At 37.5% G+C, this 20,581-nt stretch overlaps 4 protein-coding genes and 1 pseudogene across 7 annotated transcripts; all 5 read left to right on the top strand.

Annotated features, from left to right (window-relative positions):
• Positions 1-149: 149 nt before the first annotated feature.
• On the top strand, positions 150-2,507 carry LOC141639616 (protein NRT1/ PTR FAMILY 5.10-like; annotated as a pseudogene).
• Positions 2,077-6,794, top strand: LOC141639615 (protein NRT1/ PTR FAMILY 5.10-like). 2 transcript variants are annotated; one of them, XM_074448691.1, is made up of 6 exons: positions 2,077-2,161; positions 3,132-3,321; positions 3,585-3,802; positions 4,633-5,150; positions 5,741-6,345; positions 6,443-6,524. In XM_074448691.1, exons 2-6 carry the CDS (start codon positions 3,147-3,149, stop codon positions 6,490-6,492), a joined length of 1,566 nt encoding a protein of 521 aa, XP_074304792.1. In that variant the 5' UTR covers positions 2,077-2,161; positions 3,132-3,146; the 3' UTR covers positions 6,493-6,524. The 2 variants fall into 2 exon arrangements, with proteins under 2 accessions (XP_074304792.1, XP_074304791.1); XM_074448690.1 differs by having other exon boundaries at positions 5,741-6,794.
• LOC141639613 (protein NRT1/ PTR FAMILY 5.10-like) lies at positions 6,495-12,316 on the top strand. Of its 2 annotated transcripts, XM_074448688.1 has the most exons (6): positions 6,495-6,559; positions 7,967-8,156; positions 9,517-9,734; positions 10,073-10,620; positions 11,126-11,954; positions 12,221-12,316. In XM_074448688.1, exons 2-5 carry the CDS (start codon positions 7,982-7,984, stop codon positions 11,943-11,945), a joined length of 1,761 nt encoding a protein of 586 aa, XP_074304789.1. In that variant the 5' UTR covers positions 6,495-6,559; positions 7,967-7,981; the 3' UTR covers positions 11,946-11,954; positions 12,221-12,316. The 2 variants fall into 2 exon arrangements, with proteins under 2 accessions (XP_074304789.1, XP_074304790.1); XM_074448689.1 differs by lacking the exon at positions 6,495-6,559 and having other exon boundaries at positions 7,849-8,156; positions 11,126-11,881; positions 12,221-12,306.
• LOC141639612 (protein NRT1/ PTR FAMILY 5.10-like) lies at positions 12,221-19,555 on the top strand. 2 transcript variants are annotated; one of them, XM_074448687.1, is made up of 6 exons: positions 12,221-12,728; positions 13,299-14,145; positions 15,536-15,725; positions 16,098-16,315; positions 16,603-17,150; positions 17,693-18,677. In XM_074448687.1, exons 2-6 carry the CDS (start codon positions 14,140-14,142, stop codon positions 18,510-18,512), a joined length of 1,782 nt encoding a protein of 593 aa, XP_074304788.1. In that variant the 5' UTR covers positions 12,221-12,728; positions 13,299-14,139; the 3' UTR covers positions 18,513-18,677. The 2 variants fall into 2 exon arrangements, 1 of the variants encoding a protein (XP_074304788.1); XR_012542599.1 differs by lacking the exons at positions 12,221-12,728; positions 13,299-14,145 and adding exons at positions 18,789-18,944; positions 19,036-19,555 and having other exon boundaries at positions 14,152-15,725; positions 17,693-18,522.
• On the top strand, positions 12,703-14,078 carry LOC141639610 (protein NRT1/ PTR FAMILY 5.10-like). Its single transcript, XM_074448685.1, has 4 exons — positions 12,703-12,728; positions 12,992-13,110; positions 13,299-13,988; positions 14,071-14,078. Exons 1-4 carry the CDS (start codon positions 12,703-12,705, stop codon positions 14,076-14,078), a joined length of 843 nt encoding a protein of 280 aa, XP_074304786.1.
• Positions 19,556-20,581: the final 1,026 nt, after the last annotated feature.

Genomic DNA, 20,581 nt, shown 5'->3' on the forward strand with positions numbered 1-20,581 from the left:
TTGTTTGACATAGGAATGTCTAATGCTTATTCCTTGGTACAAGTAAACACTTCTTGTTCGTCTTCATACCCCAATGGCCCAACCTGGGTAAAGGGAGGGGTTTAGTTTGGATGAACAAAAAAAAAATGCTAAGCATTGATCCTTGTAACATAAAGATGTAATCTAATGATGTGGGATGGTAACAGGGGTTAGGCTTGCTAACACTATCAGCAATTCTTACTTCCCTGAATTCACCGATTCATGGAAGGAGCATCAAGAACATACCCAAATCTTCGCCTCGTTTTCAGACAATGATTTTCTTTGGTGCCCTCTATCTGGTGGCTCTTGCGCAAGGTGGGTTCAAGCCTTGTCTTCATGCTTTTGGTGCTGATCAGTTCGATAGAGACCATCCTGCTGAGAGCAAAGCTAAAAGCTCTTATTTTAATTGGTGTTTTTTCGGGTTGTCCTGGGTGCTCTGCTAGGGACAGGAGTCTTGAGCTATGTTCAAGATAACCTTAGCTGGGGTCTTGGATTTGGGATCCCTTGCTTTATCATGGTGATTGCACTCTTGTTATTCATCCTTCAAACTTTCTCTTATCGTTTTATCAAGATAAGTGAAGAACAAACTCCGATCTTGAGGATTGGAAGAGTGTTCGTCCGTGCTGCAAAGAATCGGCATGCCAGCTTTCTGCCTGTTGACGAAGAAGAAACTCAATTAATCGAATCCCATCGTGGATCTGAACAATTCAGGTATATGAATCATCTTTTCCCTTTATTGATTGGTCTTCATTCATTTGTAAAATGGTTCAACACATTCAATTATTTTCTTAAAAGTGAAGTAAGGTTAGTCCTATGGTGCTGTTTTTTTTCTTCTTCTCCTCATCTCCTGGCAATGTGAGTTAATCCATTTTTCGCTCAAGATTGTATAATACTATAATAGACTTATACCAATAACTACTATAAAGTTGAAAAGACTTTGTATTCATATTTTCGGGAGAAGTTTGTGTTGTCGTTTTGATATGAAGGATATCATTTAAGGGGTGTTCGATTTTGACTATTATGCTAGACTGCTAAAGAAGGCGGAGTTAGTAAACATATTGCCTATTTTGATGTCGATGGAAATGGTTATGCACCCATGTGGGTAGGAGGATTTTTATGGCTTTGCTTCTTAAATTGTTGGTTTATTGTTTAGAGTTTGATGTAGTTCTTCTGGTGTTTTTGTTTTGATCTTTTGTACCACACTTGCTGTGGACTGTGGTAACTGTTCTTATTCTTCTGGTATTTTTTCCTGATGGTCCTCAAGCTTCTTAGTTCTGTGATTCCTAATAAATCTACTTGACAAAGAACTCGGTTTTGTTAGGTTCCTTGATAAAGCGCTCCATGTGCCCGAGAGTTCAGATGTAGCTGTAGCTATTACCAGCAAGAGCGAGGTTGAAGAAGCAAAGGCATTACTTAGGCTTTTTCCAATATGCGCAACAAGTTTAGTCTTTGGAATCATCTATGCACAATCGCCGACTTTCTTCACCAAGCAAGCTGCTACTTTGGATCGATCACTCGGGCCAAACTTCGACATTCCACCTGCATCATTACAGGGCTTCATTGCCATCTGCATTCTCATATTCATTCCTATATATGATTGCCTACTCGTACCCTTTGCTAGAAGCCTTACCGGAAAACCCTCCGGTATATCAGTCCTTCAGAGAATTGGAACTGGTCTGTTCATATCGATTGCGTGTATGGTTGTTGCAGCAATTATAGAGAAAAGACGACTCAACATTGCCCTGCATTACGGACTTATAGACTTGCCTAAGGCGACGGTCCCTATGAGTATATGGTGGCTACTTCCTCAGTATGCCATCTCTGGGATTGCAGATGCTTTTACTATAGTTGGTCTGCAAGAATTTTTCTATGAACAAGTACCTGTTGAATTGAGAAGTGTCGGAATGTCCCTATATCTGACTGTTTTAGGTATTGGTAGCCTTTTGAGCAGCATTCTTGTGTCTCTTGTTGATAAGCTATCTAGTGGTGAAATGGGTAGTAGTTGGTTATCAGATAACTTGAACAGGGCACATCTTGATTACTTTTATTGGCTGCTTGCTGGGATTAGCACTCTAGGGTTGGTTCTCTTCATGCATTTTTCAAGATCATACATATACACCAATAGCAAGGTTCATTTGTGAAGGTACGGATTTCCAGTATCTTTTTTTTCTTCGACTCAGCTGTAAGTGTTGCATGCAACTTGTTTCTTTGGTATCATCAGCACGAAGGCCGAGTATTGATTATTGAACCGTACGTTCAGACTGTTTAGTGTCTACTGGAAATCATAGTGTAACATGTAAATCCAAATAATGGAGATTTTTCTTTCAGTGTAAATAAAGTTGCCAAGGGTTCTAAACTTTGGTCATGAATGATTTTATCTCGTACGCTACCGCAATGTATTGATGAAATTTGTTGAATTCAAGCCTCTGTATAATCACGGACCATTGACTTTGTCAAATGAATGCCAGATCACTTTTGTTGTTTGTAAATTATGAGCTTTTTTTTTTTTTTTTTTTTTTTTTTTTTTTTTTGGTATAGAATATATGTTTAGCTTCACTATTATATTAATTGGTTTGTAATTTGAATCCAACAAAGAAAAAGGAGTAACCCATGTGCATTGGATCTGGGTGATATTAAGAAAATGAGTAAAATTTGATCTCTCTCTTTCACAAAGGTAAGGAAAGAAAACATCACATGCATTTTACAGCTTACACTCCCTACTTGATGACTTAACTATATTCACTATTATTAACCTCATAATCTTATTTCATAGGTAGCGGAATCAGAATTTGAAGTATAGAAAACGTAATCTTCACGATCTTGGGAAACAGTTGTGCTTACTACTTACTAGCCCCTCGCTCCGTTAATAAGTTAATTGTTAGGAAGAATTGGTCAACCATAGCCATATCTACCCACTAATGTGCAGAATGTGGAGATATATATTTTTTTAGGATGTTTATTGTTTAATATGCAGTGGAACCAAAAATAATATACTTTAAATAAATGGACATATGCAGCACACCATGAATAGTTGGTTGAACAGTTGAACTTGTCCTATCTGATTGTGCAGTATAATAGTAGTGATATTATCTACTAGTTGTCTACATGCACAGGAGTTGAACATAGCAATGGTCAACTCTAAGAATACCATTGTTACAGTTTCAACTTCTTGCGAACCTCTTTGCACTCCTCTAGTCCTTCCACATGATGAAGAACATACCGTGGCGGCTACTGTGGATTATAAGCACAATCCCGCTGTTCGATCAAAGACTGGGCGGTGGAGATCCGCTGCTTTCATTATTGGTAATTTGGTATCTCTATGGTTATTTTAATCATTCTTTTCAACGTTTTTTGTACTCGAATGCAGATTTTTTAAATAGCGGCTGAAAATTGGAATAGTGGTTAAGATTTGTATCTCTTCCCTTAACCAAATAGCCCATTACTCCCTCCGTCTGAATCATTTATTTACCTTGGTGGGTTGCTAGACATTTGTTATTGTTGTATGAATTTTATGATTTTGAACTGGGTATTAACCATTAAGCATTGTCTTTAACTGTCAATGGTAGGGGTGGCGACGGCGGAATTGATAGTAGATTCTGGGGTACAGGGTAACTTGATCAACTTTTTAACGGGGGAGTTAGGGCAGTCAATTGCGACGGCAGCAGCGAATGTCAATGCTTGGGCCGGTGTGGCCTCTTTGCTTCCTATTTTTGGGGCTATCATAGCTGATTCTTATTTCGGAAAGTACTGTACTGTTATAGCTGCATCTCTCCTTTACATCTTGGTTAGTTCATTCACATTTTTACTCTGTTTTTTTTTTGTTTAAGATATTGGTTTCATCTTTATATTATTAATTTTTGGATTTTGATATGGTATTTGGGTTGGTGAGGATGTTGGGAAGCAGGGCCATCTAATAGCATGGTTAAAAATTTATCAGAATGCAGCGGGGCCTAGCAATCAGTTTAACAAGACAATAAAACTTCAATGTGATAAAAAGGCATGCCATTGCTCTTGTCACACTGGTGCAAGTGTGCAACACACTCTCCTATTGTTCTCATTTGCTACTTGAATGCTTAGGTTTTAGTATCGTTTGCTGCAAAATTTTAGTTTTGTCTATTATTTGGGAGGTTCAAATTGATTTTAGTTTTTCACCGGGACTCTCAAATTTATTCAATGGCCCCCGTGGAAAGTGTGAATTGGAATGTGGGAACAAACTAGTAAGAAATCGACTATTATCCTCATTGCAGGGCGGAGCTAGGATTTGGGATAGCACATAGCCGTGAGAGAGGGCCTAAAACATTTATTGCAGGGCAAAGCTAGGATTTTTGAAGATATAGTTGGTTTGATAGGAAAATAACATTGCTCCATCCTCCCTCTCATTCCCTCATACTATTGGAAGGACTGACTAGCTTGCTCTTTGTTTGACATAGGAATGTCTCTAATGTTTATTTCTTGGTACAAGTTATCGCGTTCATTAGTAAACACTCGTTTTTCGTCTTCATACCCCAACCTGGGTAATGGGAGGGGTTTAGTTTGGATGAACAAAAAAAAAAAATGCTAAGCATTGATCCTTGTAACATAAAGATGTAATCTAATGATGTGGGATGGTAACAGGGGTTAGGCTTGCTAACACTATCAGCAATGCTTACTTCTCTTAATTCACCAATTCATGGAGGGATCGTCAAGAGCATACCCAAATGTTCGCCTCGTTTTCAGGCAATCATTTTCTTTGGTGCCCTCTATCTGGTGGCTCTTGGGCAAGGTGGGTTCAAGCCTTGTCTTCAGGCTTTTGGTGCTGATCAGTTCGATGGCGACCATCCTGCAGAAAGCAAAGCTAAAAGCTCTTATTTTAATTGGTGCTTTTTCGGGTTGTCCTTGGGTGCGCTGCTAGGGACAGGAGTCTTGAGCTATGTTCAAGATAACCTTAGCTGGTGTCTTGGGTTTGGGATACCGTGCTTTATCATGGTGATTGCACTCTTGTTATTCATCCTTCGAACTTTCTCTTATCGTTTTATCAAGAAAAGTGAAGAACTAACTCCGATCTTGAGGATTGGAAGAGTCTTCGTCCGCGCTGTAAAGAATCGGCATGCCAAGAGCCTTCTGCCTATGGACGAAGAGGAAACTCAATTCAGGTATATGAATAATCTTTTCCTTTTTTATTGATTGGTTTTCATTCATTTGTAAAATGGTTCAACACGCAATTATTTTCTTAAAAGTGAAATAAGGTTTGTCCTATGGTGCTGTTTTTTTCTTTCTTCTTCTGGTGGCGGAGTGACTTAATCCATTTTTTCGCTCAAGATTGTATAATAGACTTATGCCAATAACTACTATAGAATTAGAAAGCCTTTGTATTTATTTCTTTGAGAGAAGTTTGTGATGATGTCATTTTTATATGAAGGATATCATATTAGGGTTTCGATTTTGACTATTATGCTAGAGAAGGTGGAGTTAATGGACATATTGCCTATTTTGATGTCGATGGGAATGATTATTCAGCCATGTGGGTATGAGAATTTTGGTGTTTATGGCTTTTCTTCTTTAGATTGTTGGGTTATTGTTAGAGTTTGATGTAGTTATTCTGGTGTTTTTGTTTCGATCTTTTGGCTACTGCACTTGCTGTGGACTGTTAAGATTCTTCCGGTATTTTTTCTTGATGGTCCTCAAGCTTCTGAGTTCTGTTATTCCTAATAAATCTACTAAATGAAGAACTCGCTTTTCTTAGGTTCCTTGATAAAGCTCTCCATGTGCCTGACACTTCAGATGTAGCTGTAGCTATTAGTAATAGCGAGGTTGAAGAAGCAAAGGCATTACTCAGGCTTTTTCCAATATGGGCAACAACTTTAGTTTTTGGAATCATCTTTGCACAATCGTCGACTTTCTTCACCAAGCAAGCTGCTACTTTGGATCGATCACTCGGGCCAAACTTCGACATTCCACCTGCATCACTACAGTCCTTCGGTGCCATCTGCATTTTCATATTCATACCTATATATGATTGCCTACTTGTACCCTTTGCTAGAAACCTTACGGGAAAACCTTCTGGTATATCAGTCCTTCAGAGAATTGGATCCGGTCTGTTCTTATCGATTGTGTGTATGGTTATTGCAGCAATTACAGAGAAAAGGCGACTCAACATTGCCCTGGATTACGGACTTATAGACTTGCCTAACGCAATGGTCCCTATGAGTATATGGTGGCTACTTCCTCAGTCTGCTATCTCTGGAATTGCAGATGCTTTTACTATAGTTGGTCTGCAAGAGTTTTTCTATGAACAAGTACCTGTTGAATTGAGAAGTGTCGGAATGTCCCTATATCTGACTGTTTTAGGTATTGGTAGCCTTTTGAGCAGCATTCTTGTGTCCCTTGTTGATAAGCTATCTAGTGGTGAAATGGAAAGTAGTTGGTTATCAGATAACTTGAACAGGGCACATCTTGATTACTTTTATTGGCTTCTTGCTGGGCTTAGCACTCTAGGGTTGGTTCTCTTCATGCATTTTTCAAGATCATACATATACACCAATACCAAGGTTCATTTGTGAAGGTACGGATTTCCAGTTTTTTTTTTTTTTTTCCTTCGACTCAGCTGTAAGTGTTGCATGCAAGTATGCAACTTGTTTCTTTGGTATCATCAGCACGAAGGCCGAGTATTGATTATTGAACCGTACGGTCAGACTGTTGTGTCTATGGGAAATCATAGTGTAACATGTAAATCCAAATAATGGAGATTTTTCTCAGTGTAAATAAATTTGCCAAGGGTTCTAAACTTTGGTCATGAATGATTTTATCTCGTATGCTACCGCGATGTATTGGAGATATAGAAGATGCATAATTTCCATTTACAACACACTTTAATAATAATGAAAATGCAATAATGCATATATTTGTGTATGACAATTGTGTCATCATGTAGTGTAGAACTGCTGCTTGGGGAAAACATTCTGACCCTTTTGGTTTTGTAATTAGTTAAATTAAATATGATTATTGTTTAGGTACATATACAATGTTTTTCAGTCAACTATACCCCAAATGGTAATAGTTTTATTAGGTAAATTAAATATGAAACTATTGTACCTAACAAGAACAACAAGAACAATATTACCTCGGTGACTCAATGACTCCCGCAAATTGTAGGGTAAGGGGAGGTCGGATGTACACCCTTACCGTTGTGTTAGCAAAACAAAACGGCTGATGTACTTATGAAAATGACGCAGTTTGCATAGACGTAAGAGTTTGTTGAATTATATTGATGAAATTTGTTGAATTCAAGCCTCTGTATAATCACGGACCATTGACTTTGTCAAATGAATGCCAGTTCACTTTTGTTTGTAAATTAAGAGTTTTTTTTTTTTTTTTTTTGGGTATAGAATATATGTTTAGCTTGAGTATTATATTAATTGGTTTGTAATTTGAATCCAACAAAGAAAAAGGAGTAACCCATGTGCATTGGATCTGGGTGCAGGGTGATATTAAGAAAATGAGTAAAATTTGATCTCTCTCTCTTTCACAAAGGTAAAGAAAGAAAACATCACATGAATTTGACAGCTTACACTCCCTACTTGATGACTTAACTATATATTCACTATTATTAACCTCATAATCTTATTTTGTAGGTAGCGGAATCAAAATTTGAAGTATAGAGAACGTAATCTTCACGATCTTGGGAAACAGTTGTGCTTACTAGCCCCTCGCTCCGTTAATAAGTTAATTGTTAGGAAGAATTGGTCAACCATAGCCATATCTACCCACTAATGTGCAGAATGTGGAGATAAATATTTTTTTTTTAGGATGTTTATTGTTTAATATGCAGTGGAACCAAAAATAATATACTTTAATTAAATAAATGGACATATGCAGCACACCATGAATGGTTGGTTGAACAGTTGAACTTGTCCTATGTGATTGTAGTATAATAGTAGTGATATTATCTACTACTTGTCTACATGCACAGGAGTTGAACATAACAATGGTCAACTCTAAGAATACCATTGTTACAGTTTCAACTTCTTGCGAACCTCTTTGCACTCCTCTAGTCCTTCCACATGATGAAGAACATACCGTGGCGGCTACTGTGGATTATAAGCACAATCCCGCTGTTCGATCAAAGACTGGACGATGGAGATCTGCTGGTTTTATCATTGGTATGTTTACTATCATAATCTCATATAAATATATAAGTTTTTTTTTTTTTTTTTTTTTTTTTTTTTTTTTTTTTTAGAAACTACCTTTTATTTAGGGTTATTTGTGAAGAACTACCTTTTATTTTATTTTTGGCTTTCAACTACCTTTCATTTCTTCATTTTTCAAAAAACTACCAAAAATCCACTCCCGCGAAAAAAGTCAACTTCCCGACGTTAACTTACCATTTTATGTTGAATCTAACTCTTTACTTCATAACCCTAATAATCGATGATAAAGATTGATTGAACCCAACATTAATCATCTCAATTTGTCCATCTCTTACCCGAATTAAAGTCTTAATCACCGAAATAAAATCATCATTGGATATTAATCTTAACATGGTAAATAACTTTTCAACAATAATAATTTGTTATGGCCTTGTTGGCAAAATTAACTCCTAGTGTTAACTATTCGAAAATAATCATGGATTCACTTTTAGGATCACTTGTGTGCTACTATCTCATTAGTTTTCTTATACCCACCATCTTACCATGAAGAGAGAAAAAAGGTATTTTAATATGACTTAGATGGACATTAGGTTGATGAATCATGAGTAGTCTATAAGGTTGTTGAAATGTAAGGGTGAAAGTGAAATTGGTAGTAAAGGTGACGACGGAGATGGAGATGGAGATGGAGATGGAGATTGAGATGGTTGATGCGTTGGTATTGCTTTGAACAAACTTTTGATAAGGTGTTGGGCATGGAGATGAGCTTTTTCAGATTTTGTTGGGTGAACAAAGGGAGAAATATGAGTTATATGTGTGAAAATGGGAGAAAAGAGCAAGTCAATGCCGGAAAGTTGACTTTTTTTCGCCGGAAGTGAATTTTTGGTAGTCTTTTGCAAAATGAAGAAATGAAAGGTAGTTGAAAGCCAAAAATAAAATGAAAGGTAGTTGTTCACAAATGACCCTAAATAAAAGGTAGTTTCTGCCAAAAAACCCAATATATAATCTCTAATTTGTAAGAAATAAAGATTCCTGTTTTAACAACTTTTTGAGTAATTTTGTTATTCTTGTATCGGGTTCTGTTCATGATCCTGGGAATACGATAGAATAAAGTAAAATCACCCGCTAAATTGGTTGCACTTCTTTACATCATGAAGTATAGAGTAAAACTCATTTGTACTCGTTCTCAAGGTAACTTTCATTTTGGGTCATTTGAAGTGGCCTTGGGTTAGTTGGGTAAGGTTGATGCATCCGAGTATCCGACCATTCATCCTGACCTCCCAGAGGAATTGTGTTGTATTGTTATTTGCGTATCGAATTTGTGAAATTGAATGGGAGATTAGGCTTGTCTTAACTATTGATGTATGCATGGCAGGGGTGGAGATGGCAGAGAGGATTGCATATTATGGGATACTGTGTAATTTAATTACTTTCCTAACGGAGGAATTAAGGCAGTCAACAGCAACAGCGGCAGCTAATGTCAATGCTTGGGCTGGTGTGGCCTCTTTGCTTCCTATCTGTGGGGCTGTCATTGCTGATTCTTATCTCGGAAAGCACTGTACTATTATATCTGCATCTCTCGTCTACATCTTGGTTAGTTCACCAACATTTTCTCTAATTCTCATTTTAAGTTATCGATCTGATGTTTGTACTTTGTAGTATGACTTGATTTAGATTTGGCCTTTAATTGTTTATAGTTGTTGAGGCTTGAGACTGTTGTACAGTCTGAATACTCAGAGAAAACTAGTACAAAGCTTTCCCGTTACACCATTCCCCGCACTCCCTTTTGCTTCCTTTCCCTTCTAGGCTCTTACTAAAGTCATATTGCTCTTTCTTTGACATAACCCTTTGTTTGGATACAAAAATGTTCGTATGCAAGTGAAAGGTATTTTATCCAACCCATTGGTATCTAAGTTCGTGCGTTGCTTCAGGGGCTGGCCTTGCTAACATTATCAGCAATGCTTCCTTCCCTTAACTGTCCAACTCATGGAAGGAGCATCAAAAGCATACCCGGATGTTTGTCTCATTTGCAGACTATGGTATTCTTTGGTGCCCTGTATTTGGTGGCTCTTGGGCAAGGTGGGCACAAGCCTTGTGTTCAGGCTTTTGGCGCTGATCAGTTTGATGGAAGTGATCCTGAAGAGAGCAAAGCTAAAAGCTCTTTTTTTAATTGGTGGTACTTCGGGCTGTCCTCGGGTGCTCTCCTAGGCATAGGAGTCTTAAGCTATGTTCAAGACAACTTTAGCTGGGGTCTTGCATTTGGGATTCCCTGCATTGTCATGGTGATTGCGCTCTTGGTATTTATCCTCGGGACTTTTACTTACCGCTTTATCAAGGTAAATGAAAAACAAACTCCATTCTCGAGGATTGGAAGAGTTTTCATCCGAGCTGCAAGGAACCGGCATGCCAAGAGCTTTGTGCCTGAGGATGAAGAGGAAAGTCAATTCATCGAGTCTCTTCGTGGATCTGAACAGTTCAGGTATTGGAATCATCTTTCATCCTTTCCTCTTAGTCCGCATTCATTTGTTGTTAGAACTGAACTAAGGTCTGTTTAGACTGCTTTTCGTTGTTCTCATCTTGACGGTGAAGGGGTTGGGTGGAGACGATGGAGTGAATTAATCCAATTTTCCGCTCAAGACCAGTATAAAAGGGTATACCAATAGCTGCCATAGATTTGAAATGACTTTGTTGGGAGAAGTTGGTGATATTGTTGGTTGGATATTATGGGTTCTACTGATGGGTATCGATTTCACAGAAGTGCGCGAGTTAAGATTGTCAATTTTGATGTCTATTTAGCTTTGCTTCCTTGGATTATTGGTTTATGTTTATAGTTTGATGTAGTTCTTTTAATGTCTCTATGTGGATCTTTTGGCTACCGGACTTGATGTGGTATACATGTTTATTTTCTTCCGATGTTGTTTCTTGGTTGTGCTCAAGCTTCTTTCTGTAAATAAAACTACTTACTGGTGTAAAAACTTTTTTAGGTTCCTGGATAAAGCTCTCCTTTCACCTGACACTTCAAAATTACCTGGAACTATTACTAGCAAAAGCGAGGTTGAAGAAGCAAAGGCATTACTTAGGCTCTTTCCAATATGGGCAACAAATTTAGTCTTTGGAATCGTCTCTGCACAAATCTCGACTTTCTTCACTAAACAAGGTGTTACACTAGATCGATCAGTCGGACCCAGCTTCAAGATACCAGCTGCAGGATTACAGTCTTTCATGGGCATCTTCATTATTACATTCATTCCAATATATGATTGCCTATTAGTACCCTTTGCCAGAAGATTTACCGGAAAACCCTCTGGCATATCAGTCCTTCAGAGAATTGGAATCGGCTTATTCATATCAATCATAAGTATGGTAGTTGCAGCAATTGTAGAGAAAAGACGACTCAACATCGCCCTACATTATGAACTCATAGATCTGCCTAACGCGATGATCCCTATGAGTATCTGGTGGCTACTTCCTCAGTATGCCTTGTTTGGGATTGCAGATGCTTTTACTATAGTTGGACAGCAAGAGTTTTTCTATGACCAAGTACCTGTTGAATTACGAAGCGTTGGAGTCGCTCTATATTTGAGTGGTTTAGGCGTCGGTAACTTCTTAAGCAGCATTCTTCTGCTCCTTGTTGATAAGTTGACTACTAATGAAATCGAAAGTAGTTGGTTAACAGATAACTTGAACCGGGCACATCTCGATTATTTTTATTGGTTGCTGGCTCTCCTCAGCACTATTGGGTTCGTTCTCTTCTTGTATTTTTCAAGATCATACATTTACACCAATAGCAAGATCCATAAGTAAACTGTAAAGGTTCGTATTTTCGATATCTTTTTTACTTCGACTCAGCTGTAAATGTGTAACACAGTTGTTTGAATAAAACATTTAACCATTTCGGTTTTGTAATTGGTCAAATTAAGTACTGCTTTTATAGTGATGAAATTTATTGAATTCAAGCTTTTGCATAATCATGGACTATCCACTTTGTTAAATTTTCCAACTTTTTTCATTGAACATTTCGAAATTTTTAGTTAAAACCTAGCAATGGTCAACTCTAACAGTACCATTGTTGCTAATAGGGGTTAGGCTTGCTAACACTATCAACAGCGCTTCCATCCATTGACTATCCAACTCATGAAAGGAGCAACGAGAGCGTACCCGGATGTTTGTCTGATTTGCAGACAATGATGTTCTTTGGTGGTCTTTATTTGGGCAAGGTGGGCACAAGCCTTGTGTTCAGGCTTTTGGTGCTGATCAGTTCGATGGAGACCATCCTGCAGAGAGCAAATCTAAAAGCTCTTATTTTAATTGGTGTTTTTTCGGGTTGTCCTTGGGTGCTCTGCTAGGGACAGGAGTCTTGAGCTATGTTCAAGATAACCTTAGCCAACGTCTTGGTTTTGGGATACCGTGTTTTATCATGGTGATTGCACTCTTGTTATTCATCCTTCGAACTTTCTCTTATCGTTTTATCAAAATAAGTGAAGAACAAACTCCGATCTTGAGGATTGGAAGAGTCTTCGTCTGCGCTGTAAAGAATCGTCATGCCAAGAGCCTTCTGCCTATGGACGAAGAGGAAACTCAATTCAGGTATATGAATAATCTTTTCCTTTTTTATTGATTGGTTTTCATTCATTTGTAAAATGGTTCAACACGCAATTATTTTTCTTAAAAGTGAAGGTTTGTTCTATGGTGCTGTTTTTTTTTTCTTCTTCTGGTCGCGAAGTGACTTAATCCATTTTTTCGCTCAAGATTGTATAATAGACTTATGCCAATAACTATACTATAGAATTAGAAAGCCTTTATATTTATTTCTTTGAGAGAAGTTTGTGATGTTGTCATTTTATATGAAGGATATCATATAAGGGTTTCGATTTTGACTATTATGCTAGAGAAGGTGGAGTTAATGGACATATTGCCTATTTGATGTCGATGGGAATGGCTATGCAGCCATGTGGGTATGAGAATTTTGGTGTGTATGGCTTTTCTTCTTTAGATTGTTGGGTTATTGTTGGAGTTTGATGTAGTTCTTCTGGTGTTTTTGTTTCGATCTTTTGGCTACTGCACTTGCTGTGGCCTGTTAAGATTCTTCCGGTATTTTTTCTTGATGGTCCTCAAGCTTCTGAGTTCTGTTATTCCTAATAAATCTACTAAACGAAGAACTCGCTTTTCTTAGGTTCCTTGATAAAGCTCTCCATGTGCCCGACACTTCAGACACTTCGGATGTAGCTGTAGCTATTACCAGCAAGAGCGAGGTTGAAGAAGCAAAGGCATTACTCAGGCTTTTTCCAATATGGGCAACAAGTTTAGTTTTTGGAATCATCTTTGCACAATCGTCGACTTTCTTCACCAAGCAAGCTGCTACTTTGGATCGGTCACTCGGGCCAAACTTCGACATTCCACCTGCATCACTGCAGTCCTTTGGTGCCATCTGCATTTTCATATTCATTCCTATATATGATTGCCTACTTGTACCCTTTGCTAGAAACCTTACAGGAAAACACTCCAGTATATCAGTCCTTCAGAGAATTGGAACCGGTCTGTTCTTATCAATTGTGTGCATGGTTATTGCAGCAATTACAGAGAAAAGACGACTCGACATTGCCCTGCATTACGGACTTATAGACCTGCCCAACGCGATGGTCCCTATGAGTATATGGTGGCTACTTCCTCAGTCTGCTATCTCTGGGATTGCAGATGCTTTTACTATAGTTGGTCTGCAAGAGTTTTTCTATGACCAAGTACCCGTTGAATTGAGAAGTGTCGGAATGTCCTTATATCTGACTGTTTTAGGTATTGGTAGCCTTTTGAGCAGCATGCTTGTGTCCCTTGTTGATAAGCTATCTAGTGGTGAAATGGATAGTAGTTGGTTAACAGATAACTTGAACAGGGCACATCTTGATTACTTTTATTGGCTGCTTGCTGGGATTAGCACTCTAGGGTTGGTTCTCTTCATGCATTTTTCAAGATCATATATATACACCAATACCAAGGTTCATATATGAAGGTACGGATTCCTGGTATCTTTTTTTTCTACGACTCAGCTGTAAGTGTTGCATGCAATGTGTTTCTTTGGTATAATCAGCAGGAAAGCTGAGTATAAGGGCGTTTTCAGTGGGGGTTCAATTGAAGCCCCACCGACAAAGGGCCTGGGTATTGATTATTGAACCGGACATTTATACTTGTCTACTGGAAATCATAGTGTAACATGTAAATGCAAATAATGGAGATTTTTCTTTCAGTGTAAATAAAGGTCCCAAGGGTTCTAAACTTTGGTCATGAGCATCATGTATTAATGATTTTTTCTCGTAAGCTACCGCAATGTATTGCAGATATAGAAAATGCATAATTTCCATTTATAAATCAGTTTTTGTCAAAGAAATAGTTTAATAAGCAATAATCATAATATAGTGCAATAATGCATATTTTTGTGTATGACAATTGTAGCTTGTTTGCCTGTCATCATATGGTATGTGTAGGACTTTGTTGTTTTGAAGAAAACATTCTGACCCTTTTGGTTTTTTAATTAGTTAAATTAAAACATTGTTGTTTGGAGAAACATTCTCATGAAAATGATGCGGCTTGCATAGACGTAAGAGTGTGTTGAAGGCACAAGATTTAAGCACTGTATTTATAATGATGAAATTAATCGTATTCAAGCCTCTGTATACATGGACCGTCGACTTTGTCAAATGAATTTAAGATCATTTCTGTATTAAGATTTTGTAATTTTTTTTGTAATTTATAGAATAACTCTTTAGCATGAGTGTGCATTGAGTATGGGTGATATTAAGAAAATGGGTAAATGTTAAAAGCTGAGTTTGTAATTTGAATCAAACACATGTGCATTGAGTATGGGTGATATTAAGAAAGTAGGTAAATGTTAAAAGCTGAATTTGTGTTTTCTTTTTCACAAAGATAAGGATAGGAAACATCACATGCATTTGACAGCTTTTTAACATATTATTGTTGATAGTGAGGTGACAAGTGAATAAGTGATGAGTAACAATATTCACCATTAACCTCATGATCCTATTTCATAAGTAGCGGAATCAGGATTTGACGTCTAGGGAATGTAATCTTCACGATCTCGGGAAACAGTAGTGTTTATTTGCCCCTCGCTCCGTCGATAAGTAATTGGTGGGGAAGAATTGGTCCACCATAGCCATATCTACCCAATATTCCAATAATGTGCAGATTTTGGAGTCCTGGAGATATATTTTTTTTTTATGATGTTTATTGTTTAATATATATATGCAGTGGAACCAAAAATAATATGCTTTAAATATATGAACATATGCAGCACACCGTGAATGGTTGGTTGAACAGTTGAACTTGTCCTATCTGATTGTAGTATAATAGTAGTGATATTATCTACTACATTTCTTCATGCACAGGAGTTGGACATAGCAATGGTCAACTCTAGCAATACCATTGTTACAGTTTCAACTTGTTGCGACCCTCTTTGTGCTCCTTTAGTCCATCCACATGACGAAGAAGATACCATGGTGGCCGCTGTGGATTATAAGCATAATCCCGCGGTTAGGTCAAAGACTGGACGGTGGAGATCTGCTGGTTTTATCATTGGTATGTTTACTATCATAATCTCATATAATCTCTAATTTGTAAGAAATAAAGATTCCTGTTTTAACAACTTTTTGAACAAATTTGTTATTGTTGTATCGGGTTCCGTTCATGATCCTGGAATACGATAGAATAAAGTAAAATCACCTACTAAATTGGTTGCACTTCTTTACATCATGAAGTATAGAGTAAAACTCATTCGTACTCGTTCTCGAGGTAATTTTCATTTTGGGTCATTTGAAACGGCCTTGGCATCCGAATATCTGACCATTCATCCTGACCTCGCAGGGGAATTGTGTTGTATATTCACGTATCGAATTTATGAAATTGAATGGGAGATTAGGCATGTCTTAACTATTTATGTATGCATGGCAGGGGTGGAGATGGCAGAAAGGATTGCATATTATGGGATACAATGTAATTTAATTACTTTCCTAACGGAGGAATTAAGGCAGTCAACAGCGACAGCGGCAGCTAATGTCAATGCTTGGGCTGGTGTAGCCTCTTTGCTTCCTATCTGTGGTGCTGTCATTGCTGATTCTTATCTCGGAAAGTATTGTACTATTATATCTGCATCTCTCATCTACATCTTGGTTAGTTCACCAACATTTTCTCCGGTTTTCATTTTAAGTTATCGATCTGATGTTTGTAGGCTCCCTTTCCCCACACTCCCTTTTGCTTCCTTTCCCTTCTAGGCTCGTACTAAAGTCATATTGCTCTTTCTTTGACATAACGCTTTGTTTGGATACAAAAATAGGAGGGGGAGTGGAATAAGAGAGCTTTCCTGTTTTATTTTTATGTTTGTAGATTAATTGTTCGTATGCAAGTGAAAGATATTTTATCCGACCCATAGGTATCTAAGTTCGTGCGTTGCTAACAGGGGCTGGCCTTGCTAACATTATCAGCAATGCTTCCTTCCCTTAACTGTCCAACTAATGGAAGGAGCATCAAAAGCGTACCCAGATGTTTGTCTCATTTGCAGACAATGATATTCTTTGGTGCTCTTTATTTGGTGGCTCTTGGGCAAGGTGGGCACAAACCTTGTGTTCAGGCTTTTGGCGCTGATCAGTTTGATGGAACCGATCCTGAAGAAAGCAAAGCTAAAAGCTCTTTTTTTAATTGGTGGTACTTTGGGTTGTCCTCTGGTGCTCTTCTAGGCATAGCAGTGTTAAGTTATGTTCAAGACAACTTTAGCTGGGGTCTTGCATTTGGGATTCCCTGCATTGTCATGTTGATTGCGCTCTTGGTATTTATCCTTGGGACTTTTACTTACCGCTTTATTAAGATAAGTGAAAAACAAACTCCATTCTCAAGGATTGGAAGAGTGTTCATCCGAGCTGCAAGGAACCGGCATGCCAAGAGCTTTGTGCCCGAGGATGAAGAGGAAAGTCAATTCATCGAGTCCCTTCGTGGATCTGAACAGTTTAGGTATTTGAATCATCTTTCATCCTTTCCTCTTAGTCTGCATTCATTTGTTGTTAGAACTGAACTAAGGTCTGTTTAGTCTGCTTTTCGTTGTTCTCATCTTGACGGCGAAGGGTTGGGTGGAGACCATGGAGTGAATTAATCCAATTTTCCGCTCAAGACCAGTAGAAAAGATGTATACCAATAGCTACCATAGATTTGAAATGACTTCGTTGGGAGAAGTTCGTGATATTGTTGCTTGGATATTACGGGTTCTACTGATGGGTTTCGATTTCACCATTATCATAGAGAAGATACCGCATATGGCACAGAAGTGCGCGAGTTAAGATTGTCAATTTTGATGTCTATTTAGCTTTGCTTCCTTGGATTATTGGTTTGTGTTTATAGTTTGATGTAGTTCTTTTAATGTCTCTATGTGGATCTTTTGGCTACCGGACTTGGTGTGGTACATGTTTATTTTCTTCCAATGTTGTTTCTTGGTTGTCCTCTAGCTTCTGTCCGTAAATAAAAATATTTATCAAGGTAAAAAAAACTCGTTTTTTCAGGTTCCTTGATAAAGCTCTCCTTTCACCTGACACTTCAAAATTACCCGGAACTGTTTCTAGCAAGAGCGAGGTGGAAGAAGCAAAGGCATTACTCAGTCTCTTTCCAATATGGGCAACAAATTTAGTCTTTGGAATCGTCTTTGCACAAATCTCGACTTTCTTCACTAAACAAGGTGTTACATTAGATCGATCAGTCGGGCCCAGCTTCAAGATACCAGCTGCAGGATTACAGTCTTTCATGGGCATCTTCATTATTATATTCCTTCCCATATACGACTGCCTACTAGTACCCTTCGTCAGAAGATTTACCGGAAAACCCTCCGGCATATCAGTGCTTCAGAGAATTGGAATCGGCTTATTCATATCAATTCTAAGTATGGTAGTTGCAGCTATTGTAGAGAAAAGACGACTCAACATCGCCCTACATTATGGACTCGTAGATCTACCTAACTCCACGATCCCTATGAGTATATGGTGGCTACTCCCTCAGTATGCTTTGTTTGGGATTGCAGATGGTTTTACTATAGTTGGACAACAAGAGTTTTTCTATGACCAAGTACCTGTTGAATTACGGAGTGTTGGAATCGCTCTATATTTGAGTGTTTTAGGTGTCGGTAACTTCTTAAGCAGCATTCTTGTGCTCCTTGTTGATAAATTGACTACTAATGAAATCGAAAGTAGTTGGTTAACCGATAACTTGAACCGGGCACATCTTGATTACTTTTATTGGTCGCTGGCTTTCCTCAGCAGTATTGGGTTCGTTCTCTTCTTGTATTTTTCAAGATCGTACATTTACACCAATAGCAAGATCCATATGTAAACTGTAGAAGGTACAGATTTCCGATATCTTTTTTTACTTCGACTCAGCTGTAAATGTGTAACACAGTTGTTTGAATAAAACATTTAACCATTTCGGTTTTGTAATTAGTTAAATTAAGTACTGCTCTTCATAGTGATGAAATTTATTGAATTCAAGCTTCTGCATAATCATGGACCGTCCACTTTGTTAAATTTTCCAATTTTTTTCATTGAACATTTCGAAATTTTTAGTTAAAACATAGAAATGGTCAACTCTAACAGTGTACCATTGTTACAGTTTCAACTTGTTGCGAGTCTTGCGACCCTCTTTGTACTCCTCTAGTCCTTCCACATGATCAAGAAGAAGATATTGTGGCGGCCGCAGTGGATTATAACCACAATCCCGCAGTCAGATTAAAGACTGGACGCTGGAGTTCTGCTGCTTTTATCTTTGGTATGTTTACACTTCTTTTATTATGGAGGAAATTTAAAACTCAGTTGTAGTACGTAGTAGTTCTCAAGGTAAGGTTGCATACATCCGACAGGTGACAAGCCTTCATCCCGTTCTTTGCACAACCTTTGATGCTCTGGCCGGGGAATGTCATTGTAATTTTATTCGTGTGGAATGTCCATGGGTACTCTCGTAGGCGTTGGAGTCTTAAGCTATGTTCAAGACAACTTTAGTTAGGGTCTTGCATGTGGGATTTCCTGCATTATCATGGTGATTGCGCTATTGTTGTTCATCCTTGGGACTTATACGTACCGCTTTATCAAGATAAGTGAAGATCAAACTCCATTCTTAAGGATCAGAATAGTGTTCATCCGAGCTGCAAGGAATCGGCTGTAAGTGTTTGCATACAACATGGTTTAAACAGCAGGATGTCTGTGTAAAGGGTCATATGTAAAGGGTCGGATTTCTGATATCGTTTATACTCTGACTCGGTTGTAAGTGTTTGCATACAACATGGTTTAAACAACAGGAAGTCTGTGTGTCGACTGTCGAGTCGTAATGTATCATGAAAATCAAAGTGTAACTAATTAATCTATTTGGAAATTTGTAGCAAATGTAACACTTTTTATCAAAGAAATTGTTTAATTTGATTGTTACATGATCAAATAATGACCAATGCAGATATTTTTACAATTAACTGAGCTTGCATTAGAATGACTTAGGTAGCATAGATTAACCGACTATGAAAATTTGATCGAAGTTTATAATAAAAAGATTAACCATTCATTAGACCAAATATTCTTATTTATCGGGAATAATGTCAAATTTTATCATTATCCATTTATATTGCCACAATTGTAGAAAACATTTTGACCCTTTTGGTTTTGTAATTACTTAAATTAAAGAAGATTATGGTTTAGCTAGATACATACTGCTTTTTTGGTCAAATGAGATTTAATAAAGAAATAGTTCAATTATACAACAAATCTTAATAATTTCTATTAGCTGTGAACAGCCAAAATCCTTAGCTTTTCAGTGGTAATCCATCTGTTGAATTTGTTGAGTTGGTAGCTTAATATCTCCATGCTTTAATATAACTTTTTTCCCGATTATTTAAACTTATAAATCGATGAAATTATATTATTCGAAGGGGAAAAATTCTCGTATTAAATAATTTCATGATGACAATGACGTAGGTTGCATAGATGAAACCACAAAAGAGTTTGTCAGAAGGCAAAATATTCGAGCATTACATCTATATTAAACACTAGCTTAATACCCGTGCAAAGATCGATCGATTCACCTTTCAAATTTTCAAGGATTATTCCATTATGTTGATAAAACTAATCGAATTCAAATCTTTGTTTAATCGACTAATCATCGACCGTCGACTTAATCGAATGGATTCTACAATGTCATTAATTATTGATAATATAAAAGTTGGTATAACACGACATATCAAATGATTAACATAGAAAAATAAATGATTAACATAGAAAAATTTTGTTTGAGCAAGTACAATATGATAGTCGTTGACAGCTGAAATTAATTGGACAATGCATAATTAAGTTAGTTGGGAATGCAATTTGAAAGACAGGTATATATGGCGCGTATCAATTAATGATTGATTGATTGCACAA

Source organism: Silene latifolia, unplaced genomic scaffold (genome assembly GCF_048544455.1).
Source record: "Silene latifolia isolate original U9 population unplaced genomic scaffold, ASM4854445v1 scaffold_469, whole genome shotgun sequence".
Lineage (NCBI taxonomy): Eukaryota > Viridiplantae > Streptophyta > Magnoliopsida > Caryophyllales > Caryophyllaceae > Silene > Silene latifolia.